This window comes from Diprion similis, chromosome 14 (genome assembly GCF_021155765.1).
Source record: "Diprion similis isolate iyDipSimi1 chromosome 14, iyDipSimi1.1, whole genome shotgun sequence".
Classification (NCBI taxonomy): domain Eukaryota; kingdom Metazoa; phylum Arthropoda; class Insecta; order Hymenoptera; family Diprionidae; genus Diprion; species Diprion similis.
The window spans coordinates 7,704,592-7,731,600 of NC_060118.1; the positions used below are offsets into that span (position 1 = coordinate 7,704,592).

The window sequence follows — 27,009 nt, forward strand, 5'->3', positions numbered from 1 at the left end:
TTTCATTCGTTATACCTTGTTAAAATGAAACGTGAGAGTAAAATTACGTGAAGATTTTTACGACGATAAAGTTATGATTAATTATTCCCTGGACCTAAGAGAATTGTATAATTATTAAAAAAAAAAAAAAAAAAAAAAAAAAAAATACGTAAAATTGATCGCAATGAATAATTATTCTTATAATTTGTCAAAAAAAAAAAAAAAAAACACCGTTTCTCACTGTTAATCAAGGTATTCAAATTTGTTCGTCGAGCTTCTTGTTTCACCCGATGATCTCTTTTCAATGTCAAGTAGCAAGTTTCTTACTTTAATCACGTCGATCGAAAATCGTATGAACACACAACTTCTCAGAGTGGATGAAAGTCATGAAACTATGTATAGGCAATAAGATATATAATTGTGATGTAACGCGATGAACGAAGCGTGTCGATAGTCGGTAATTAATTACTACTAATGAATATTAAATTAACGAGTAACAGTATAATTAATTACCAATAAGTGTAAAAAAAAAAAAAAGGATAAAAGAAATTGAATATTCAACAGCATCTACACACTTTATATAAGTACAATATGTAATGCTTTGAGTTATAATAATTGCGATAAGTGCAGTTAAATATTATTATTTATATGCGGTTTAGGTGTTGACGTGACTATTCAAGAAAAAACAAAATTGCGAGATTACAAGTTTTGTTGACACTTAGATTACAGCAATCAAACAACGCATGCATGAATTTGCATCAGTTCATCCCACGTCACAAGTATTCAGGTTGATCGATTAAAACGCATAAACCGAAATTACATCACATTTTTATAATTTCATGAGAAATATAGAAATTTCTCTGCAGCCTTAGACCGAATATAATAATAACGACCAACAGAAATCAAATTTAATTCTTGTACCGATTCGTTAGCACAATTCATCGATAATATGATTTGAACCGTGTTCGCTGATGTATTTCTGTATCGAAGAAATGACTAATATTATGCTTAGCTTTCTTAGTATTATACGAATTCGTATTACTCTTACTTAGTTAATAGATTAACATTAAACAATGCATTAGTGTTGTATAAAAAAAATATCGTTTAAAATTATTTTATTCAAGCTTACGTAAACTGCCATTAATTTAGTATTTTACGACTGTTTGTATATATGTATAATACATAGTATGTATTCAATACTTTGGAGTTGCAGTCTTATTCTGACTATAGCAAATATGAATTTGAAAGCAATGCGTCATGGAGCATGTTAGTTTAAAAATACATCTTCACCTTGTCTTTTCTTGTTCGATCAGCACGAAAAATTTACTTCAATGTTTATTGAGTTTTCACACACTCCGATGGAATGAGGAAATGGATAAATTGTACGTTCATCGCAAGAAAAAAACAAACAAGACCGAATATGTAAACATGCTATATATATATTTGATATAAATATAGTGTAAAGTCAATGAGTCTTATCATAAATACATAGTAAGTAGTTTTATAGTTGGCAGTTAGGTCACGTTGAAAAAAGTTAAAATAAATTAATAAAAATGCATGACGATAAGTATACGTTTATAAAACAGGTTATAACAAAATTTCGTGTAAAATATATGAATATATATGTTTTATAAAAGAAATAACTTTCCTAAAGGAAACGAATAAGAACCAAACAATCGATATTAAACAACAAAAAAACCTTGTATAATTTAATTCTTGCTTCTTATTTCTCGATCATCAGTTATGATCATTGCCATTTACTCATCATGAACGGAATAACATTTTTCATATTTATTTATTTCGTAGGCAGTTCTGGAAAGAAAAATGCAATTTTTGTTCTTTAATAGAAATTTAATTCGACCTTTCCTCAATAGTGATCCAATTTCCAGGAGATACCAATACTCAAGACGGTATTACTTTTCCTCGAACGGCGGAATACGGCCTTCAATCTTGCTCAGCGAAATTGATAAATTATTACAAGAAAACGATAAAGCAATGCCTGTTGCTCTCAATTAGTCGTCGTTCCTTAACGAGCCACCTTTACCGACCCACCTTTCCTTTAGCTGGACCTTCAGTCCCAAGTCTCTAAGAGCGGCTTTGATGTCCTCCTCAAGCCTCTCACCGTGCTTCTGCATAGCGTTTAGAAACAGATCTTCGATACCATGTACCAAGAATTCACGTGACTCGGTCTTATTTCTCACAGACATGTTTCTTACAGCCCAAGAAGCTTGTCTTATCACATTCATACTGTTCGGATGCGTCTTTATTGTGTCTACGATCACTAACGGTGCACCACAGTCGTAAAAAACACCTGCGTTAGATGGACTCCTCAGCGTCAACGCTGAGATACAAGCCATTCCTGCTGCAGCGATTGTCTCAAAGTTCTGTAAGTCAGGAAATAATATGGATTTAGAAAGACTCGACTTAGTCTGTGCTAAAATTATTGACTGAAAATTACTACCTTAAGTCTGCTGATTGCAGATACAATCAGAGGAACTCCGCCAGAAGTGACAATATGTGCTTTGACGTCATCGTTTCCCGCCAGAGCTTTAAGCAACTTCAACGCTTGTCGATTCAGCTTTTCTGCATCAGGATAATCGACCATTACGTCGAGGATGAATTTCAAACCACCGGCATCATGTACCGTCTGGCAAAATTCGTTTCTGACAATCAGAGATGCCAGAGTGAGCATTAAATCCCCGACGACGCTTTTGTCATTTTGGAATCCTGGAATATTTATTTGTTGAATGTATTTAAATGTGATTTACGTATGCTGGATGTGTAAAAATAGAAACAATAATTACTTTGAAGCAAGGAGGTAAGCGGAGCAAGGGAATCTTTCGCGATAGCGGTTGCGTGTTCGTGTGCCTTTCCGTATTCGTGTCTAACATCATCGTCCAGTACCAAAGCCCTGAATACCGCACAAATGTCCTTTAACTCGCTTCCTGCTGTTTCTTCTCTGTCTAATAGTTGTTTAAGCTTATCAAGGACATTGGCTTGGAATATATTTTGCCTGTTCATTTCGTGCTTTATACAACATTCTCGTATCCAACGAAGCACTGCCTGTACCGTCGATATGTCCCTCTGACAGTCCAAAAGTCTGTAAAATGAATTTGTGAAACGTTTTATTCATCCAGGTTTGAAGTCGCAAAAAAAAAACACAAATCAATTCTCATACTTTTTGACCATTCATAGAAAACACAGTGAATCATAGTACTAACTCTATTTGTAAAGCGATGCCTTTGTCATCTAATAAATCCGGGTATCCAGTCATTAGAGAAGTGATAGTTTTCAGCGCTGGTATCAGTATCGTATCGTTATCTTTGGATTCCTCGATTAGATCGATTAATGTACAATAGGCTCCGTGCTTTGCAGCGAGCATACGTCTCGCCATGTCCTTATTAAATTCAGTTTGAAGCTTCTGTAGAGAATCCTGAATGTCTGTACAGTCATCTTTGTTGTTTGACTTGGAACGGGCAGTCAGTACATTCAGACAGGTTTGAATCGTTTCGGAGTCGTTAGAAATGACCAAATCCTTAATCACGTTACTCAGATCGATGCCCTGGAAGCAAAGCGTTGATCAATATCGATACTTCTAAAGATATTTGAGACTCGAACTGTGAAATGAAGCGGGTTGACTTGGCGAATGGAGAATTTTCTTTTTGGTTAGAAAAACTGTTGTCGTTGGATGACGATTGTTCTATATTCAGACGAATGTTAAAAATTACGTACTTGGGCCTCGAATTGTTTGACAGCATCGTCGATAGCCTCCTCCGGCGACATCGAGAATTCTTCAATATTTTCCTTTACGACTTCGTCGTAGGTTTCTTGCGTTATAACGCGAACCATGATTGAGTGTTTCTTTGTTTGCCAGTCGGATTGACAATGAGATAAATCTGTACAAGGATACGAATATTACCAGCTTGCCTCGACCCTGATGCCGATCACTACACTACCATCTTTGGAAATATGAGGCACTTTCAGGTTTTGTTGTCTCATTCTCTACTTTATTTCTTCTCGACACAAATTCTACCTATTTCAAATTTTCGTACCCGGTGGCGCCACTTAAACCTCGACAGATAGTGACGTTTTACCGTAATTACATGAACTAAATTTGTTTAAACGTGTATAGTTGCATGTATGCATTAGAAGCATTGCAATTGGTCATTGTCGCCAATAGTTGCGAGACGTCGAGGTCACGAAAATGCGAGCGTGAACTCTCTCAGGCTCTTCAAGCTGCTAGCTTTATGGAATTTAGCGTAATGATGTAGGGTGATGATGAGCGCGGTAGAAAATTGCAGGATTCTGCCATGCCATGCCGACTCGATTTTACATCGGAATCCCATAAGACTTTGGAGCATATGGACATGTCGCGAGCCAGTCCTATCATTTTCCATAAGCGGTAACCGCAGGAAGTATAACATTGATAGCCCTCAATAAAATTCACTCAATTTTAACGAGGCTCATTATAAAAGACCTACCCAATAATCCAAGTAACTCTACGGCATCTGATGATAAAACAGTTAACTCCGGTGCATATGCTTAGAAGATAACTGCTTTATCATCAGAGTCCGTAGAGTCACTTGGATTACAATCATCACGCCAAAGTTAATCTTTTATAATCAATCTCCCTAAAGTTGAGTGAATTTTATTAGATGCCATCGACTAGTAGTAATGCATTAATATCCTCAGTCAACGCCATAATCATACGTGAAGCAAATGCTATTCGCCTCTCTAGACGGGTTTAGAATTGTTTACAGTTTTGCCGCCAGGCGGCGTGCCAGTAGCCTTCGACCGACACTCGGTGGTCGAACGGCCATTATTTGTCATTACGGCTCGTGGCGTGGTCTGCGACGCCCGAGGTGAGCATTTGCTGTGTATAAATTTGTAAAAATACGTGAAGTGCAGTGAAAAAACCGGTGTAAGAAATGGGCGATTCGCTAGACGGATCGGGCGATCCATCGCCGGAGTCACAGAACGTCGCGATAGTTTCCTATTCCTCATTTGCAAAGTACTTAAGAAGGGTTGTAGCGATCCTGTTTCCCGATGAAGACGACTCACCGCCCGCCCTAAACTTCGCTTTAGAGGACAAAAATAATCAAGAATGCATAAAGAAATTCCTCAGCGATTCACAGGTCTGGTCTCTTTACGTACAGAGAAGCTCGGCGAAAGGTAATTCTAACTGTCATTTTTACTATTTCAATCGATTTTTAAAGTCCAACCGCCCGCTCTGCCTCCATTACGAATTAACGGTACACATATATTATTCAATGTATATGTATGTTACTCCTGGTATACGTCACCTCTAATAAAATCAATAAGTTTTGTTTTGTTTTACTTTTTTTTCTGTTTCGATACCCATAGTCTTAGACCCCGAATTTCTTGCCGGCACATTGCGACTGATTTTCATGTTCTTATATCTACTATCTTTAGTCATAACTTTTCGGTTTAATTAAATAATCTTTTTTCTCTCTTTTCCAAATTTTCTAAATCAGTATCTCTTTATTTTTTGATCCAACTTTATGCGATCCGTGTTTGAAACGTGGATTGATTATAGATCAGGCATTGTTATTATTACTTCGGCGTTATGAGTCATGCTAGTTACACGTCACTCAGTATTGATCCTATGCTTATAATTTATAAATTACAACAGTAAGAAAAATTATTAAATGAATAAATAAAATCATTTCAGAGGAAGATGGTGGCGACGGAGATGAAGAAAAGGAGAATGTGATGTACTTTATATCGAATGAGATTTACTTCACTAATCCTAAAATGGCATCGCTCGTTTTTACAAAACGAGGCGCAGTCGTTGAGGCTGACAAACCGATCCATCCACAGCTGCGATTGGTCACGCTTTCTGACGGCCCTCCGTACGAAACTTTACACGCTATTAGCAAGACTATGGCTCCATATTTTAAAAGTTATGTACAGGGGACTGGTAGGGCTGATCGAGACGGTGATAAAATGGCACCATCTGTCGAGAAGAAGATAGCAGAGCTCGAAATGGGGCTATTGCATTTACAGCAAAATATAGATATACCTGAAATATCTCTCCTTGTTCATCCGACCGTTAGCCTTGTAATAAAGCAATGTGCAGAAGAAGGCAGGAAACCTAAGGTCGCCGACTTTGGTGAAAAAGCAGAGGATTCTACGTTCTTGAACCAACTACAAAACGGAGTCAATCGTTGGATTAAGGAAATTCAAAAGGTGTAACATTGAGAAGTTTATAGTAGTGATAATTTTTCAACGTATAAACCTTCCAAGAGACCAACCTCAGAGAGTTATTCATGATATAAATTTTCTAATATGTTCAATGATTCGAAAGAAACCGAAATTTATTTCTACAAAAACTCTGGTCAATTAATAGAATATAAATTTACTTTAAGAATGACAAATCGAACTTTCACTCTCTGTGTAAGCTTCTACTTCAAGTTTATTGTTTCACAAATATTGATTTCTTTGGAAAATGTTTCTCAATAGTCGATACTGGAAATCTTAATAATAAAAAACGTCGAAATTAATTTTCAATCTTGCATGATTTGCGTTCACTTTTAAACTAACATATGACTTGTCCACAGGTAACAAAACTGAACAGAGATCCGGAGTCAGGTACAGCATTGCAGGAGATATCATTTTGGTTGAATTTGGAGAGAGCGTTGCATAGAATTCAGGAAAAGCGAGAAAGCATAGAGATATCGTTAACCCTGGATATTTTGAAATATGGAAAGCGTTTTCACGCCACAGTTAGCTTCGACACTGACACAGGTTTGAAACAAGCTTTAGCAACGGTTAACGACTACAATCCGTTGATGAAAGATTTTCCGATAAACGATTTGCTGTCTGCGACTGAACTGGAGAGAATCAAGATAGCTGTTCAACAGATATTCATGCACTTGCGAAAAATCAGAAGCACCAAATACCCGATACAAAGAGTTTTAAGGCTAGTTGAAGCGATATCCAGGGACTTGGGGCAGCAGCTGTTGAAAGTACTTGGAACTCGTAGACTTATGCACATTCCATTTGACGAGTTTGAGAAGGTGATGGGCCAGTGCTTCGAGGTGTTCAGTACGTGGGACGACGAGTACGACAAGCTGACTGGACTCCTCCGAGATATAGTGAAGAAGAAACGAGATGAGCATTTCAAAATGGTCTGGCGAGTTTCCCCGGCGCACAAGAAGCTTCAAACTCGAATGGAACACATGAGGCGTTTTAGGCGCCAACACGAACAACTGAGAACCGTGATAGTTCGTGTTCTAAGACCTACCGTTCGACAGAGTAATAATAACGCAAGCATTGAAAGTGCTGATCACGATAACGCGAAAGTAGAATTTGCGCTTGACGCTGCAGATGCTAATGCCATTGGGGAAGTAAACCTTGCTTACGAAAATGTCAAGGAAGTTGATTGCCTCGACATCACTAAAGAAGGTCTTGAGTCTTGGGAGGCAGCTGTTCATAGATATGAAGAACGAATCGAGAGAGTCGAAGCCAGGATCACTGCTCACCTCAGAGATCAATTAGGCACTGCTAAGAATGCCAACGAGATGTTCAGAATTTTCTCTAGGTTCAATGCCTTGTTCGTTAGACCTCATATTCGTGGAGCTATCAGAGAATACCAAACCCAACTGATACAGAGAGTGAAAGACGATATCGAAGCTCTCCATGAGAAGTTTAAGGTAAAATGAATTCTTGTGCATGTGAAAATTCAATTTAGGCTGTCTTTATTTTTGGGCAATATCGTTAAATTTTTTTCGAATTCTATTACAGGTCCAATACTCGCAAAGCAAGTGTTGTAAAATGAGCATTGTCAGAGATCTTCCACCTGTGGCAGGCTCTATTATATGGGTCAAACAAATTGACTATCAATTAACGATGTATTTAAAACGAGTCGAAGATGTGTTGGGTAAGTTTGCTTCATGATTCATGATATTATTTAATTGACTATGGAAAGAGTAATGTTATTGTCGTTGTCATTAACCAGGAAAGGGTTGGGAGAATCACATCGAAGGACAGAAGCTGAAGGCTGATGGAGACAGCTTTCGCATGAAACTATCTACCCAAGATATATTTGATGATTGGGCGCGTAAAGTGCAGCAAAGAAACATAGGCGTTACTGGACGCATCTTCACAATAGATAGTGTCAGGTCTCGTTCTGGACGCGGCAATGTACTTAAGCTGAAAGTTAATTTTCTTCCTGAGATTATAACTCTAGCCAAGGAAGTGAGAAACCTCAAGAATCTTGGATTCAGAGTACCGCTGGCGATCGTTAACAAAGCGCATCAAGCAAATCAGCTTTATCCGTACGCGATTAGCTTAATTGAGAGCATCAGAACCTACGAAAGAACCCTTGAAAAGGTGAGCGATTCATATTTATCTTGGCGACAATTCTTTTTCACTTATGTCAGTCTTATATTTGGAGTTGTAGACAGTAGCTTTGATTTGAATTATATAAGGCGCGTATCTTTTGCCGTTTAAATATGATAGTTGTGCTGTGTTACTCTCAGCCATGGTGTTTCATTTTCGTTATTTTCTTAACGAATTAACAGAGCTTAGAAAGCGTGAATAAACAATTGATAATGTTAGAGAAAAATGGGTAAACAAAGTTAGTGCCAGATGAGAAAAAAAAAGAGGATTCTTTAGTCGCGCCAAATTGTCTAATCGCTCGGATCTCCGATATTTTTAGCTTACCAATCGGAGTCCGCACTGTCCCACATTGAAGGTAGTTTCTACACGATGCTTGAATAACAACTATGCATCCTGCCTAAATCTGTTATAATTATATTATCATTGTATGCCTGCTTAGCTAACGTAGCATTAATATTGATATTTTAATGGAGATGGAGCAAGGAATACGTTTGTCTAATATACCCTAATACATTCTTTTTGTATTCCCGTAACGATTTATAAATATTAGTATTGTTTATCGAACGTGTTCCATCTTCAGAATTTATGTACGCCCAAGCAGATTTTGTCTTACCATTTTGTACCCCAGTAACGCTGAAAGTCGTATCAAAAGATTTAATTTTGCATTTTGTTTATTCCCAATTCTTGACTTGGTATAGTAAACGTGCGATTTATGTTGTATCATTGTGACAATGAACAAAGAAAATGTTCAAAATAACACTGGATTCAATAAATTTTCATTTCCTTTGTCTGTTTTTAGATCGAGGATAAGGCTAGCATCATACCACTGGTTGCTGGTATGCGGAAGGACGTTTTGTCTTTGATTTCTGAGGTAAAGATTCTCACTTGAAGAATACCCAATATCTGACAAACTTCGAAATTGTATTTACTTTGGATTTCTTTTTCTCACTCAGGGTATTGGTTTGGTCTGGGAGAGCTACAAGTTGGATCCATACATCCAGCGTCTTTCCGAGGTTGTAGTGTCGTTCCAAGAGAAAGTAGAGGACCTGTTGGTTGTCGAGGAACAGTTGGACGTTGACGTACGGTCAATAGAAACGTGTCCGTATTCGGCAAATACATTCGCAGACATCTTATCTAAAATTCAAAAATCGGTTGATGAATTGTCGTTGAAAAATTACTCCAACTTGCACATTTGGGTAGCCAGACTCGATGAGGAGGTTGAAAAAAATTTAGCCAGTAGATTGGAGGCTGGGATCAAAGCTTGGACTGATACGCTAATGGGACAAAAGAAGGAAGTCGACTTGAGCATGGATACCGACGCACCTGTACAACCAACACATAAACCAGGCGGCGATCCTAAGATACAAAACCAAATACACGAAGTTCGAATTACAAATCAAACCATGTATCTCTATCCGAGTATCGAAGATGCTCGTTTCCAAATAATGCAGCAGCTTTTTGCTTGGCAAGCTATCGTCACATCTCAAATAAGACTTCAAAGCTCTAGGTATCAAGTTGGTCTCGACAAACCTGAGTCTGGGACTTACAGAAATTTACTGACCAAATTGCCGGGAGGTAAAGTTCCTCTGGAAGCAGCTTACGAGGCTGTTGAAGTAAAGATGAAAGATATAGTCAACTACGTTGACCAGTGGCTCAGATATCAGTCGTTGTGGGACTTGCAGCCGGACAATTTGTATGGAAAACTTGGAGATGATATTAACTTGTGGATGAAATGTTTGAACGACATCAAGAAGACTAGAACAACTTTCGATACTTCGGATACAAGGAGAGAATTCGGTCCTGTTATAATTGACTTTGCTAAAGTTCAGAGCAAGGTTTCACTCAAATATGATTCGTGGCACAAGGAGACCTTGGGTAAATTCGGATCCCTACTCGGCAACGAGATGTCGAGCTTTCATGCTCAGGTATCGAAATCGAGGGGCGATTTAGAGCAGCAGTCCATCGAAGCAGCCAGCACTTCAGACGCCGTTGGATTTATAACTTACGTCCAATCTCTCAAGCGGAACATGAAGGTTTGGGAGAAACAGGTTGACGTCTACAGGGAAGGTCAGAGGATACTGGAACGGCAGAGGTTCCAATTTCCGAGCACATGGCTGCACGTGGATAACATAGAAGGAGAATGGGGAGCGTTCAACGAGATCATCAAGCGCAAGGACAACAGCATTCAAACGCAAGTCGCGTCTCTGCAGATGAAAATTGTCGCCGAAGATAAAGCTGTCGAAACTAGAACAACGGATTACTTGGGAGATTGGGAGAGAGGAAAGCCAGTCGAAGGGCACTTGCGTCCTGATGAAGCATTGCAACACCTCCAATTGTTTGAAAGCAAATTCACCAGGCTCAAGGAGGAGCGGGATAATGTTGCCAAGGCCAAAGAGGCTCTGGAGCTTCAAGAACCCGGCGGCGTGTCAACCAGTGAAGATAGGATGCAAGTTGTGTTTGAGGAATTGCAGGATCTAAAGGGTGTCTGGTCGGAATTGTCACGCATCTGGTCACAGATTGACGAAACTCGTGAAAAACCATGGCTCTCCGTGCAGCCGAGAAAACTGCGTCAACAGCTTGACACAATGATTGCTCAGTTGAAAGAGTTACCTGCTCGTCTCAGACAGTATTCTTCCTACGAATACGTTAAGAAAATGTTACAAAGTTATACTAAGGTGAACATGTTGATAGTTGAACTGAAGTCTGATGCGCTGAAGGAGAGGCATTGGAAACAATTGACCAAACAACTCAGGGTCAACTGGGTACTGAGCGATCTTACCCTAGGCCAAGTGTGGGATGTCAATCTCCAAAAGAACGAAAGCATCGTTAAAGACGTGATACTTGTCGCTCAGGGAGAAATGGCTCTGGAAGAATTCTTGAAACAGGTACGCGAGTCTTGGCAGTCCTACGAACTGGACCTCATAAACTACCAGAACAAATGTAGACTGATTCGTGGATGGGACGATCTTTTCAACAAAATCAAGGAGCATATCAATTCTGTCGCTGCTATGAAGCTGTCGCCATATTACAAGGTATTTGAAGAAGAAGCTCTGACTTGGGAGGAGAAATTGAATAGAATAAACGCTCTATTCGATGTTTGGATCGATGTGCAACGGCGTTGGGTTTATTTAGAAGGTATATTTTCATGCAGCGCTGACATTAAGACATTGCTACCAGTTGAAACATCCCGTTTTCAAAGTATCAGTTCCGAATTTCTTGGATTGATGAAAAAAGTGTCCAAATCTCCAATGGTTATGGATGTTTTAAATATACCTGGGGTTCAGAGAGCTTTGGAACGTCTGGCCGACCTTTTGGGGAAAATTCAAAAGGCCCTTGGAGAATATCTGGAACGAGAAAGGACCTCGTTCCCACGATTTTATTTCGTGGGAGACGAAGATTTGCTTGAGATCATTGGTAACAGCAAGAACGTTGCCAGACTACAAAAACACTTTAAGAAAATGTTTGCTGGCGTAGCGGCGATCCTGTTGAACGAAGACAACACCGTTATAACTGGTATTGCGTCGCGGGAAGGTGAGGAAGTGATGTTCAATGATCCAGTTTCAACAACGGATCATCCAAAAATAAACGAGTGGCTATCAATGGTTGAAAAAGAAATGAGAGTTACTTTGGCTTCTAGTCTCACAAAGGCTGTGCAAGATATAAAACAGTTTAAAGATGGTAACATCAATCCAGAGGCCTTTATGACTTGGTGCGACAAGTACCAAGCTCAGATCATTGTTCTTGCTGCTCAAATCCTGTGGTCAGAGGACGTCGAAGCAGCATTGCATGAAGCTCAATCTAACCCAAATAAAAATCCACTTGAGAGAGTTCTAACGCAAGTCGAAGGCACTCTAAACGTGCTTGCCGATTCCGTCCTGCAAGAACAACCCGCTCTCAGGAGAAAAAAACTCGAGCATCTAATCAATGAATTTGTACACAAGCGAACGGTGACGAGAAGGCTATTAGCCAACAAAGTTTCGAATCCAAAAGCCTTCGAATGGCTTTGTGAAATGAGGTTCTATTTTGATCCTAGACAAACCGAAGTCCTTCAACAGCTCACCATTCACATGGCAAATGCCAAATTCTTTTACGGCTTTGAATATCTTGGCGTACAAGACAGGCTTGTCCAAACGCCGTTAACAGACAGATGTTATCTTACAATGACCCAAGCTTTGGAAGCTAGACTTGGAGGATCACCATTCGGACCTGCTGGTACCGGAAAGACAGAATCCGTAAAGGCGTTGGGCCACCAGCTCGGAAGATTTGTATTGGTGTTTAATTGTGACGAGACCTTTGACTTCCAGGTAAGAATTACACCAAACTTAAAATACATATGATTCCCTATATAATATGACATCTTTATTGTACCATTAATTCTTTTTTCAGGCAATGGGTCGTATTTTCGTCGGTCTTTGTCAAGTCGGAGCCTGGGGTTGCTTTGACGAATTTAATCGTCTGGAAGAACGCATGTTGTCTGCGGTATCACAGCAAGTACAGACGATCCAAGAAGCGCTCAAGAGTCAAATGGAAGGACAAAAGGGAGGAACACTGTGCGTTGAACTTGTTGGCAAGCAGGTCAGAGTCTCTACAGATATGGCTATCTTCATTACCATGAATCCTGGATATGCCGGCCGTTCCAATTTGCCCGACAACTTGAAGAAATTGTTCAGATCATTGGCTATGACTACACCGGATAGACAGTTGATTGCTGAAGTAATGTTGTTCAGCCAAGGTTTCAGATCTGCTGAGAAACTAGCCTGCAAAATTGTTCCGTTCTTCAAGTAAGCTTTAATCACTGTGGAAAACTGGTTGATTAAAAAAAAATTTCTACATATTTTTCATCTATCATTATCGAATATTTTACTTTTAGACTTTGCGATGAACAACTCTCCAATCAATCGCATTACGACTTTGGGCTCAGAGCTCTTAAATCTGTGCTGATATCGGCTGGAAACGTGAAACGTGACAGGATCCAAAGAATCAAGGAGAATATGCAGAATCGTGGAGACTCGAACATCGACGAGGCTTCCATTGCTGAGAATCTACCGGAGCAAGAAATCCTCATACAATCTGTTTGCGAAACAATGGTTCCAAAACTTGTTGCTGAAGATATACCGCTGCTGTTCAGTCTTCTGAACGATGTATTCCCCAATGTGAATTATACCCGTGCTGAAATGAAGGGTAGGTATCTGTTAAATAGAAAATTTGCACTGTTGATTTTGAAATATGTTTAATTACAGCAATATCACTAATGTCCTAATTTGTTACAGGATTGAAGGACGAAATTCGAAAAGTCTGTGCTGAGGAATATCTTGTTTGTGGTGAAGGAGACGAGCAAGGGGGAGCATGGCAAGAAAAGGTAAATTTGTTTATTTCAACTTCACACACTTGATTTAATCGGTAGGTAGCTTGTGTTGTCACACCTTCATTTCATCAATTCACAACCACATACACAAAAACACTTTTACAAGTAAATAAAAAACAACAATACCGGGAATAGAAATGGAATAAAATTTATTGTTACACGAATAACAGAACAAACTAGTTGTGCTAATTCAAATTGATATTTTATCTCAAAGCATGCTCAGGGGATGGTCGGTGAGACCTGGGTCGCTAAGGTGAGATAGAACAAGAGTATTGTTGTTGTAAATTGTTGTTGTAATCTGAACATCCAGTCAGTCTTTGCTTAACCAGCGTCAAGCATGATTGTCATTCTCCGAGAATATTGAACTAGTCCGGTGTTCCAAAATGGTTCCTCTTTCGCAGGTATTACAACTTTATCAAATCTGCAACCTTAATCACGGTTTGATGATGGTGGGTCCCAGTGGTTCTGGAAAAACAATGGCCTGGAAAGTTCTGCTGAAGGCGTTGGAGCGATTCGAAGGTGTTGAAGGTGTCGCCCACGTTATAGATCCAAAAGCCATCAGCAAAGAAACACTTTACGGTGTTTTGGATCCGAACACTCGTGAATGGACCGACGGTCTTTTTACACACATTCTAAGGAAGATAATAGACAACGTCAGAGGAGAGATTAACAAGCGACAATGGATCATCTTCGACGGCGATGTCGATCCTGAATGGGTTGAAAATTTGAACTCCGTTCTGGATGACAATAAGCTTTTAACACTCCCTAATGGTGAACGTTTGAGCCTGCCACCGAACGTGCGAGTAATGTTTGAAGTTCAAGATCTAAAATACGCTACACTGGCGACGGTGTCTCGTTGCGGTATGGTCTGGTTCTCCGAGGATGTATTATCAACGGAAATGATATTCGAAAACTACATGCTTCGGCTACGTAATATTCCCCTTGAAGATGGCGAAGAAGATAATATGGGTAAAAAGTCGACAGATAAGGATGATACCGTTTCTCCCGCACTTACGGTTCAACGCGAAGTTGCCAGCATTTTACAAAGCTATTTTGCTCCAGACGGCTTAGTCGTTAGATGCCTGGAGTACGCGATGAAGCAAGAACACATCATGGACTTCACCAGATTACGCGCTCTTAGCTCTCTTTTCTCCATGCTCAATCAGGCTGTGCGAAACGTTTTGCAGTACAATCATACGCACATGGATTTCCCCCTGCCAAGCGAACAACTCGAACGTTATATGCCAAAGTGTTTGGTATATGCACTTTTGTGGAGCTTCGCCGGTGACGCTAAACTCAAAGTCAGATCCGACCTTGGTGATTTCATAAGATCCGTAACCACCGTACCTCTGCCAGCTCAGTCCAACACACCAATTATTGACTTCGAAGTCAATATTACCGGAGAATGGCTACCATGGAGTAACAAAGTACCTCAGATCGAAGTGGAGACTCACAAAGTGGCTAGTCCTGACATCGTTGTTCCCACATTGGATACAGTCAGACACGAGAGCTTGCTCTACACTTGGCTAGCCGAGCACAAACCGCTTGGTAAGTGATGGAAATTCCCGGTACAGTATGAAAATTAGGCAATTTATGTTGTGCATTTTCCTAATTATCAAATCTCTTTTACAGTGCTTTGTGGTCCGCCTGGATCTGGTAAGACTATGACTCTTTTCTCCGCGCTGCGAGCTTTGCCAGACATGGAAGTAGTGGGGCTTAATTTCTCATCTGCAACGACGCCGGAATTGTTGCTAAAGACGTTTGACCACTACTGCGAGTACCGAAAAACGCCAAATGGGGTGATACTCTCTCCAGTCCAACTTGGAAAGTGGCTTGTACTATTCTGCGATGAGATAAATTTACCAGACATGGACAATTACGGAACTCAACGAGTTATATCATTCCTACGACAATTGGTCGAGCACCGAGGATTCTACAGAACTAGCGATCAGGCTTGGGTTGCTTTGGAACGAATCCAATTTGTTGGCGCCTGCAATCCTCCCACAGATCCTGGCAGAAAACCTCTTAGTCATAGATTCCTCAGACATGTACCAGTCATATACGTTGATTATCCTGGAGAAACATCTCTGAAACAAATTTATGGAACATTTACACGTGCTATGTTGAGGTAAGATGTCCTAATCAACTGACTAAGTTTAAATTTTTGATTTACGGCAAAATCGACTTTCAGGTTGACTCCATCTCTTCGAGGATACGCCGAGCCATTGACGAACGCTATGGTTGAATTCTATCTCGTGTCGCAAGAGAAGTTCACTCAAGACATGCAGCCTCACTACGTTTATTCACCACGTGAAATGACTCGCTGGGTGCGCGGTATATGCGAGGCAATAAGACCACTGGACAGCCTTTCGGTCGAAGGTCTTGTGCGCCTCTGGGCTCACGAAGCGCTGCGCTTGTTCCAAGACAGATTGGTCGAGGACCCCGAACGTGCCTGGACAAATAAAAACATTGACATTGTCGGTCTAAAACACTTCCCTGGAATCGACAGAGAGAAAGCTCTGGAAAGACCTATTCTTTACAGCAATTGGCTCTCCAAGGATTACATACCGGTCAATCGGCAGGAGTTGAGGGATTATGTAAGAGCAAGACTGAAGGTGTTCTACGAAGAAGAGTTGGACGTACCGCTCGTTCTCTTTGACGAGGTATTGGATCATGTCCTGAGGATTGACAGAATATTCCGACAGCCTCAAGGTCATCTTCTGTTGATCGGAGTTTCTGGTGCTGGTAAAACTACTCTATCTCGTTTCGTCGCCTGGATGAACGGTCTTTCCATCTTCCAAATCAAGGTTTGAAATTTGCTGATACGAATAAAAAAAAAACATACACTAATGTTTGAAAATTAAAAATTGCTATTTTATGATGTATACATACGTAACTCTTCGACAGGTGCACAACAAATACACAGGCGAGGACTTTGACGAAGATTTACGTCAGGTGCTGAGGCGCTCCGGATGCAAGGATGAAAAAATTGCGTTTATTCTGGACGAATCCAACGTTCTTGATTCTGGTTTCTTGGAGCGTATGAATACCTTGCTTGCCAACGGCGAGGTGCCCGGGTTGTTCGAGGGTGATGAATACACGACGTTGATGACACAGTGCAAAGAAGGTGCTCAACGCGAGGGATTGATGCTGGACTCTAACGAAGAATTGTACAAATGGTTCACCGGACAAGTAATGAGAAATCTGCACGTCGTATTCACAATGAATCCGAGCACCGACGGTCTCAAAGACCGGGCAGCCACTTCACCTGCGCTGTTCAACAGATGTGTACTGAACTGGTTTGGCGACTGGTCGGATAATGCACTCTTCCAAGTTGGTAAAGAGTTTACGAATCGCGTCGATCTGGAGAAACCGACTTGGAGATCTCCAGATTTCTTCCCTTCGTCTTGTCTGCTTATTCCAACCCAACCGAGTCATCGCGACGCTGTTATCAACGCTTGTGTCTATGTTCATCAAACTTTGCACAAGGCCAACACCAGACTTGCCAAGCGCGGAGGACGGACAATGGCAATTACTCCTAGGCACTATTTAGACTTTATACATCACTTCGTTAAATTGTATCAAGAAAAACGTAGCGATTTGGAGGAACAACAATTGCACTTGAACGTTGGTTTGGGTAAAATTGCTGAGACGGTAGAACAGGTCGAAGAGATGCAGAAAAGTTTGGCTGTAAAATCTCAGGTGAGATGATTTTACTATGATTTTGATTTTTCTATGATTTTGATTTTTCAGAAATTTTCATTAGCACGATTAATTTTTTGTGATCACACATAAACTTCGGAGTTTTCGGTTAATAGGAACTTCAAGCTAAAAACGAAGCTGCGAATGCCAAGCTGAAACAGATGGTGAAGGATCAACAGGAAGCTGAAAAGAAAAAAGTTCAAAGTCAGGAGATTCAGCAACAACTTGCCATCCAGACTGTTGCCATTAATCAAAAGAGGGATGACGTCATGGCCGACCTTGCTCAGGTCGAACCCGCCGTCATTGATGCTCAGAACGGTAAGTTTATTTGGATAACATGAAAAATTTTATTCACCTTCCTTTTAAATATTGATTTTACTCTCGGCAAAAAGTTCCTATTCACATTTGATAACAGTAGACTACTCCATATGCAACACGAAAAATCGTCCAGTAACGCACGATGAGCAGAAGCGAGATTTTGTGTCCCATCAATCTATAAATAAATATCTTTTTTATCGAAATTTACGGAACTATGGCGGATGTAAAATCAAAATACTTTTGCAAATTACACAAACGGAGAAGCTTACTATATTGTTGCACTTTCTCGGCACTTCTTTTTTAAATCTAAACTACACCAATAATACGTTGACATCCTTCTATCTGAATAAGTCATAAAAACTTATATCTTTTAATGCAATTAAGTACCTCTAATCACGTTCACAATATTATTCGACGGAAACTCCCAACTACTTGGGAGTTTAGGAATTGCTGAGCGCAAATTTACCGTTATGCTTTGTTAAATTTCTAGCTTTCCGGTTGTGTGATTATTTATTTTAGCCATATACAAGCTATTTTCTTTATATGCATACATAATGCGTATTTAGAAAAGTTTGTTTTTTTGCGTATATCTACCCAAATTTATACTATTTTTAACGGTATAAAATTGCATGCTCGTGTATTGTGTGACGTGTTTACGCAAATTTCGAACGAGTATAGCTGTAAAGGGGATAAAACGTCAGCATCTCGTTGAAATACGATCAATGGCGAATCCGCCGGCGATCGTAAAGCTTGCTCTCGAATCGATATGCCTGCTGCTGGAAGAAAATGCCAGTGACTGGAAACAGATTCGAGCAGTTATTATGAAGGACAGCTTTATACCAACAATAGTCAACTTCAACACCGAGGACATCACGTAAGACTGCTCTAGGCTCAACGTTGAATGTCCCCCATGCTCGCTGGTCTAATAACGAGTCTAATGTCTGCTTGATATATGTTGATATTTCTGTTGTGTTTGTTGGTTGTTCTCATATAATCCTCACTGATGCGGCGTTGAAACAGATAGGAACAGATGACTTGTTCATAAATTCACCGATCGTGGAATTATTGCAAAAACCATTCTGATTCAGGGTATATCTCGCAAAATCAGGAATAATCATTGAAATTCAATAGCCTCAAATGTTGAACACTTTTTTTCTAAATTTTCAATTCTATTTGTATCAACGCCAATTTTACTCGTGTATATACGCATTATATCTTTTTGTTGTGTTTTACATCTGCCTTAATTTCTAACTTTTATAGGTCCGCCGAATCACACACTTTGCAGCCTATACTTGGAAATGCTTTGTTTTTTCTTCTCTCTTATTTCTCTCTTACAAAGAAAAAAATGATAAAAAATTTAAAAAAGAAACAAAAATCTCGCTCATAACTCTGCCAATTCTAATTGCCTGCCTATTTTCTTCTTTGTACTATATGAGATCGTTTAATTTTTCCGTATAGCGGTGAAATCGATAAAGAAACAGCACTTGGTCGAGGTTCGCTCAATGGCGAACCCACCAGCGATCGTCAAGGTTGCGCTGGAGTCTATCTGCCTCTTGCTAGGCGAAAATGCCAGCGACTGGAAATCTATCCGCGCTGTCATCATGAGAGACAATTTTATCAATACCATTGTCTCTAGTTTCAGTACTGAGGACATTACGTAAGCATGCTTTCATTGTTTGTTTTCTTCCCCCAGAAAGAACATTGACAAATGAATTAATTTCACCAAGCTACCTGTACCGAGGGGCCAGCTAATTTTTTTTTGTTATTTCTTCGTTTTAGTTATTCCAAAAGCATATATAGTCTATGCTACTACCCAGTCAATTCGAAACTGTCTGGACGATTCTTTTTTTTCCTATCTCCTGAAATAAATTTTCATAACAAAGTTTCTAAATCTTTTTCAATCGCACAATGACGAATCGCTGGTTTGATAACATTTTATACACCTGTAAAAAAAAAAAAAATAAAATAGCAGTAATACTTTATTATTAACAGCTTATCATTATTATCATAGTAAAAACGCTGTTGTAAAGTAAATTTCGTTGAAAATATAAATCATTCATGTATCGATATTGTGGTAGTGCCAATCATCATGATAGTTTACAATTTTGTTATGTAACAAAATTATTCATATTACATTGCCAGGGAAAATCTTTGAAGGGTGGTAAATGCAATTTTTTTTGCAAGCTTTGTCGACTAGAATGCATACAACGATTTCTGGTATAAACACAGAATTGAATCATATTCCATTGATGTAGAGCTTTTTTGTTCCTTTAATTATTCATATCGTATCATTTCATTTTCCCTTGCCTGATACTTCAGCTTCACCCACTGAGTAAAATTTTTGTAACGATGACTTAGCAATCGCTTGATATAATGTTGGCTGGTCCCCTAACACGTATTAATGCAAATTGATCAATTTAATCTTACATATATCATTCCAAGTCTCTGAGACGGCAGTTTGTTAGGATCATGCTGTACATATATTAAAATGTTTCCACTATTTATTGCGATCAGACGGAATCGTATAGTCATTTGCAGCAAGAACTTTGATTGAAAATTATTTAGTTTATTGAAATTCTAAACATGACAAATACGCAGTATTTCATTTCGTCGCAGTTTAGTGGAAATCAATCAATATTTTATACAACTCATATGACACACGTCATCCTTAGCCAATCATTGGCTTGCGTACATATTTTATTTGACAAGTTGCACATAATTGACTTCAGCTTTGGAACGAAGTAACATAATAATAACTCATTGAGGAAAACTTTTTTCGGTTGTTCTCCCCGTATATTATTATTATTATTATTATTATTATTATTATTATTATTATTATTATTATTATTATTATTATTATTGTTGTTGTTGTTGTTGTTGTTTTTGTTCCTTCTCTTTACTTTTTGCTACACTGCATGCTAACACAATGATTGATAAAGTTGTCACTAATTACTGAAGACGTGAGACGTGCAATGAAAATTTTACTGATTGGCTAACAATGATTTACCCCGTGATTGTTATTAATGAAATTTTGTTTCTTTAAGCAAATCTAATCATTTGGCTAATCATCTCTGTCGCATAATGAATAATCAAATATTTACATATTTACCATATATTACTTGTTGCAATTGTTAATATATAGAGAATATACACAGTTTTTTCTAGATTGTTTTACATCACCATGGGCTTTTCAATATTGTTTGGATTTTCATTGTTTGTTGTTTTCTACGTTTGTTTTTTTTTTCCTCAAGTACGCTTATTCACGTTCAAGTCCCACACGCATTTTAAAGACTTAGAAATTCACCAGAGATTAAATTAGCTGATGTTCTTATATTTATATTAGTGTATTGAAATTGGAAAAAAGAAAAAAATAATTAAATAAATTCATTCAGTCGCGTTTCGTACATTTTCAAATTTACTCATAATATTTAGCTGAAGTTGAGATTTTGAGAAATTCAAATTCGCCAGTTGAAGGTCATATAGAATCTTGGAACCAATCTATTTTCAAACCCAAAATCCAATTCTAATTTCACTATATTCTACAGTGATGATGTTCGTGAAAAAATGAAGAGTCGATACCTCAGTAATCCTGATTACAACTTTGAAAAGGTGAATCGTGCCAGTATGGCTTGTGGCCCCATGGTGAAGTGGGCCATAGCTCAGGTAACTAGACCAACGTTGTATAAAACTTATGAATAAATTTTATTTCAAGCCGAGTTATTCGAAATTCTTTTCGTTCACTTAGATCGAATATGCGGATATGTTGAAACGCGTTGAACCACTGAGGGATGAACTTCACTCTTTGGAACGTCAAGCGGATACGAATAAATCCAAGGGTGAAGAGGTGAAGGATCTAATAGCTCAGCTGGAGCAAAGCATCGCGTCTTACAAGGAGGAGTATGCTCAGCTCATATCGCAAGCTCAAGCCATCAAAACAGACCTTGAAAATGTGCAGAGTAAGGTAGATCGCTCCATTGCGCTGCTCAAGTCTCTTGTTATCGAACGAGAAAGGTGGGAGGCGACTAGCGAAACTTTCAGAAGCCAAATGTCAACTATTATCGGAGACGTTCTTCTGTCCTCGGCGTTTTTGGCCTATGCAGGATATTTTGATCAACATGTAAGTTGCTCATTTGTTATAATTAGTACATTGACGAGGGTATTTGGTAGTAATTATAGCGCGAAATGTTAATTTTCAATTTCTAGTATCGTCAGAACCTGTTTGCCACCTGGTGCCAGCATTTGCAGCAAGCGAATTTGCAGTTCCGTGCCGACATAGCTCGTACCGAGTATCTATCTAATCCAGACGAGCGATTGAGATGGCAAGCGAATGCTTTGCCGACAGACGATTTGTGCACTGAGAATGCGATAATGCTGAAACGCTTCAACAGATATCCACTGATTATAGATCCTTCTGGTCAAGCGACAGAGTTCATAATGAATGAATTCAAGGATAAGAAGATAACGAAGACTAGCTTCCTTGACGATTCGTTCAGGAAAAATCTTGAGAGCGCTTTACGATTTGGTAATCCGTTACTGGTGCAGGACGTTGAAAATTACGATCCAATACTCAACCCTGTATTAAACAGAGAATTGCGCAGAACTGGCGGTCGAGTTTTGATCACTCTCGGAGATCAGGACATCGATCTTTCGCCGTCGTTTGTTATATTCTTGTCAACCAGAGATCCAACAGTTGAATTCCCGCCTGACATATGTTCGCGCGTTACCTTTGTCAACTTCACTGTCACCAGGAGTTCACTCCAGAGTCAATGTCTCAATCAAGTTCTGAAAGCCGAGCGTCCGGATATCGACGAAAAGAGGTCAGACCTGCTTAAACTTCAAGGAGAATTCCACCTCAGATTGCGACAGCTTGAAAAGTCTCTGCTTCAAGCTCTTAACGATGCCAAAGGAAAGATTCTGGACGACGATTCTGTTATAACAACTTTAGAAACTCTGAAACAAGAAGCTGCAGACATCAGCAAGAAGGTTGAAGAAACCGACAAAGTTATCGGCGAAATTGAGACCGTATCCCAACAGTACTTGCCGCTCTCTCAGGCCTGTTCAAACATGTACTTCACCATGGACAGTTTGAATCAAGTGCACTTCTTGTATCAGTATTCTTTACAGATGTTTTTGGATATATTCACATCTGTATTGTGCCAAAATACAAAACTCTCTGGTATTTCTGATCATACTCATAGACTGTCTCTCATCACCAGCGACTTGTTCTCTGTATGTTACGAACGAGTCGCCAGAGGTATGCTTCACACTGATAGGCTGACTTTCGCCTTACTTCTTTGTCGCATCCACCTGAAGGGTATCATCACTGAGTCAACGTACGACAATGAATTCACGTTCTTCTTACGAGGCAAGGAAGGCGTCCTCAACATCCGAGGAGCGCCAGTCAACGGGCTGAGCTCGGAACAGCAAGAGGCAATGATGCGACTAACGATAAGACTTCCAGCGTTCAAGAAACTTGCTGACAAAATACAAAACAATCCAGATTTTGGCACATGGCTCCAATCACCCACACCTGAAACTTGCGTCCCCAAACTGTGGGAAGAAGAAAAACCGCTATCTCCTATCGGAATCGCTATGCATCAGCTACTGGTTATACAAGCGTTTAGACCAGACCGTGTAATCGCAGCTGCATCTTTAGTCGTCACATCGGCACTCGGCGAAAGCTTTATGGCAGCGGCTGAAGCGGAGCTAGATTTCGGATCTGTTGTAGAAAATCAACTCAAGTCCAATGTACCGGCTCTGTTGTGTTCCGTTCCAGGATTCGACGCTTCAAGTCGAGTCGACGATCTTGCAGCCGAGCAGTCTAAACAAATTGCCAGCATTGCTATCGGCTCGGCCGAGGGATTCAACCAAGCGGAGAGAGCCATAAATATGGCAGTCAAAGCGGGTCGTTGGGTGATGCTGAAGAACGTGCATCTCGCACCTCAGTGGCTCGTTCAGCTTGAAAAGAAGCTGCATAGCCTGCAGCCACACGCTAGCTTCAGGCTGTTCCTGACTATGGAAATCAATCCTAAAGTACCCGTCAATCTGCTCAGAGCTGGTAGAATATTTGTGTTCGAACCACCTCCTGGTATCAGGGCTAATTTATTGCGAACGTTTAGCACTGTGCCAGCATCTCGCATGATGAAAGCGCCGAACGAAAGAGCCAGATTGTATTTCCTTCTCGCTTGGTTCCACGCTATAGTTCAAGAGCGTTTGAGGTATTGTCCGCTTGGATGGGCAAAGTATTATGAATTCAATGAGAGTGACCTGAGGGTGGCTTGCGACACTTTAGACACCTGGATCGAGGCTACCGCAATGGGCAGAACGAATTTGCCCCCTGAAAAAGTTCCATGGGACGCTCTGGTCACGCTCCTATCACAGTGCATATACGGCGGTAAAATCGACAACGACTTTGATCAAAGACTGCTCGCCTCCTTCCTTGGGAAACTTTTCACACCAAGATCGTTCGAGGGTGATTTTGCCTTGGTGGCAAATGTCGACGGGGCGCAAGGAAACCAGAGGCATATCACTATGCCCGACGGCACGAGACGTGATCATTTCTTGAAGTGGATCGAATCGCTGGCAGATCGACAGACTCCGTCTTGGCTTGGACTTCCTAATAATGCTGAGAAAGTACTTCTAACGACGCGCGGAACGGATCTAGTCTCAAAACTTCTCAAGATGCAACAACTCGAGGATGAAGACGAGCTTGCTTATTCCAACGAAGAGTCACTCGACGCTCCGAGAGAGGCTGTGGGCGACGGTAGGCCCGCCTGGATGCGGACTTTACATAACTCTGCTTCTACCTGGCTACAACTACTGCCCAAAAATCTACCAACGCTTAAACGTACCGTCGAAAATATCAAGGATCCATTGTACAGATACTTCGAGAGGGAAGTTAATAGTGGAGCTAAATTATTGCAAGATGTTATTCACGATCTTGAAGACGTTGTACTGATTTGCCAGGTATGCGGGGAAACGTTGAATAATATAGCTATTTACGCGATACACTCTATCGCGAATAATTTGCGTATTTCAATAACGGATAATACAGAGTGAAAGTAGAAATTTTACAGGCAAATGAAATGTTACAGGGTGAAAAGAAGCAGACAAACTATCACCGAACAATGCTGTCCGAGTTGGTGAAAGGAATTTTACCGGGCGGATGGAGACGCTACACCGTTCCTAGAGGGTGCACAGTCATTCAATGGATTACAGATTTTAGTCACAGAGTCAGCCAGTTGCAAGAAGTATCCAGATTGGTATCACAAGGGGGTGCTAAGGAGATAAAGGTATGAAAAGTAAAATTATAAAATAACGAAGGATTTTTGTACACCCTGCGTTTACGTTACTCAACATTACTCAATTGGACTGAAACGAATCATAATCCGAATAATTTGAAACGTCTGTCAATTCCTCGTCAAAAAATTCTCTAATTCTCTGTAAAATCCCCAAAGAGATTGACAGAAGAACCTTTTACCTAAAAATGTTAGTTTCACTTTGGGTAATTTTTTTTGTCAGAGCTTCCCAGTCTGGCTCGGTGGTCTACTGAATCCAGAAGCGTACATCACTGCGACACGCCAGTGTATCGCACAGGCAAACAGTTGGTCGCTGGAAGAGCTTCAGCTCGATGTGACAATCGGGGATGGAGACAACATAGCAACTGACGACTGCTCGTTTGCTGTGACTGGTCTGAAGCTCCAGGGAGCGCAGTGCAAGGCTAATCAATTAGTTCTCACGTCGACCATAATGACCGATTTGCCTGTGACTATGCTGAGGTGGTTCAGGTCTTCGGCAGAGGAACCGGTGAAGGGCAAACTATCTTTGCCGGTGTATCTGAATAGCACTAGAACGGAATTACTCTTTACCATTGACTTGAATATTATGAATGGGCAAGAGCAGCACAGTTTCTATGAAAGAGGCGTCGCTGTACTCACGTCCACTGCTTTAAACTAATTATTATAATCCGTTATCTTGAACGGTTAACTACGTGTGCAAGTTTTTCAAACTATGCTTCTCGCGCATGTCTAATATCAGAATAATCGAACTCCGTACGTCAATGTTGAGATAATTACGTAGCTGTAATTTAATTTGGTTTTAATTACGTGCGGATCGAAAGCATTGGGCTATTATTAATATGTTAACTTGTTAAAATCAGAGTAGAAGAAGGGACGTTACTCGCTCATAGATACTATGAATTGCAACGAAAACACGTACTTCGCCTGTCGATTTTTATTTATTTATATACTTGTGGTTTCCAGCTTACTAGAAACTAAACGCTCTTAGCTTTATGTAATAATTGTTATCCGACCGCACGTGTGAATATATATATATGATTACAAAGAAGGATTACATTGATATTGTAGAAGGAAATTTTTCTACGTATCGCCGATTGTAACTAATGTGATAAATTAACGCTTTTCGTTAGCTCTCACAAACATTTTTCTCTTCTTCTGATTCTGACCATTTCCCGAAATATATCGAAGCATCATTTTTGAAGAATGAATTATTTTTTCGGTAATACGTGATATTTTTTTTTTTCAATTCCTCAAAAGTGTGTACTCGACCCGTCGCCATCGGTTGCAGGCACCTGCAAACTTTTTGAACTCTGCCGGTCAAATCATGTGGGCTCCCACGTTATCATCCTGAGCTCGTGGAAAGGCATTTATACAGGGTGTCCAGTATTCATGGAAATTATGGAACCAGGAGATTTTTAGGGAATTTGATATCCCCTGGAAAAAACATGGAAATCTCAGGGAATTTCATGTCGTATCTGGAATATATCAATTTTCATCCTAGGTTCATAAGAATTTATCTATTTGGTGAGAAAAAATATTTTTTCTTTCAGCTTTCAGGCAATGGTCATGAACCAAGCTCCGATTCTCAAAAATTGTACGTACTAGAGAATTCTTACAAATTCGCCTCACAGTGAGTTGTGCTTTAGTCAAATATAAAATATTCTTGTTTGTATGACTATTGTATTCTTCATTTATTGTGTACATGAAAGAAAACTAGATAAGCAATGATTCCAGATTCTTGTCTGAAAAACTTGGATTTCTCAGGGAATTATGTTTTCACAAGTAACTGGACACCCTGTTATAAGAGTCATAACTGAGGGCAAAAAATGAGAAATGAAATCAATAATGCAATCCATATGCATAATGGGCATGCGCGTTCGGAAATAGTATTTATTTGCATATATATGCCTACTCAAATAACTACAGAAAATTAGGCTGTCGTTGAGACCCCAAACTTCAATCTAATTAGGTATTTATTCTGAC

At 39.8% G+C, this 27,009-nt stretch overlaps 2 protein-coding genes across 9 annotated transcripts; one reads left to right on the forward strand and one right to left on the reverse strand.

Moving 5' to 3' along the window:
• Window positions 1-1,290: 1,290 nt before the first annotated feature.
• LOC124414831 (armadillo repeat-containing protein 6 homolog) lies at window positions 1,291-3,986 on the reverse strand. Its single transcript, XM_046895924.1, has 5 exons — window positions 3,712-3,986; window positions 3,201-3,541; window positions 2,784-3,079; window positions 2,441-2,706; window positions 1,291-2,363 (listed from the first exon to the last, which is right to left on the reverse strand). Exons 1-5 carry the CDS (start codon window positions 3,826-3,828, stop codon window positions 1,992-1,994), a joined length of 1,392 nt encoding a protein of 463 aa, XP_046751880.1. The 5' UTR covers window positions 3,829-3,986; the 3' UTR covers window positions 1,291-1,991.
• An 832-nt stretch (window positions 3,987-4,818) lies between these two features.
• On the forward strand, window positions 4,819-25,827 carry LOC124414829 (dynein heavy chain, cytoplasmic). Of its 8 annotated transcripts, none has more exons than XM_046895916.1 (23): window positions 4,819-5,151; window positions 5,672-6,189; window positions 6,561-7,655; window positions 7,747-7,882; window positions 7,961-8,334; window positions 8,663-8,698; window positions 9,143-9,214; window positions 9,297-12,647; window positions 12,730-13,124; window positions 13,214-13,524; window positions 13,614-13,702; window positions 13,923-13,961; window positions 14,110-15,256; window positions 15,341-15,836; window positions 15,900-16,515; window positions 16,616-17,410; window positions 17,527-17,728; window positions 18,407-18,602; window positions 21,274-21,391; window positions 21,474-21,845; window positions 21,932-24,694; window positions 24,823-25,020; window positions 25,250-25,827. In XM_046895916.1, exons 1-23 carry the CDS (start codon window positions 4,908-4,910, stop codon window positions 25,682-25,684), a joined length of 13,998 nt encoding a protein of 4,665 aa, XP_046751872.1. In that variant the 5' UTR covers window positions 4,819-4,907; the 3' UTR covers window positions 25,685-25,827. The 8 variants fall into 8 exon arrangements, with proteins under 8 accessions (XP_046751872.1, XP_046751871.1, XP_046751875.1 ...); XM_046895915.1 differs by lacking the exon at window positions 18,407-18,602 and adding an exon at window positions 19,187-19,385; XM_046895919.1 differs by lacking the exon at window positions 13,923-13,961.
• The last annotated feature ends 1,182 nt before the right edge of the window (window positions 25,828-27,009 follow it).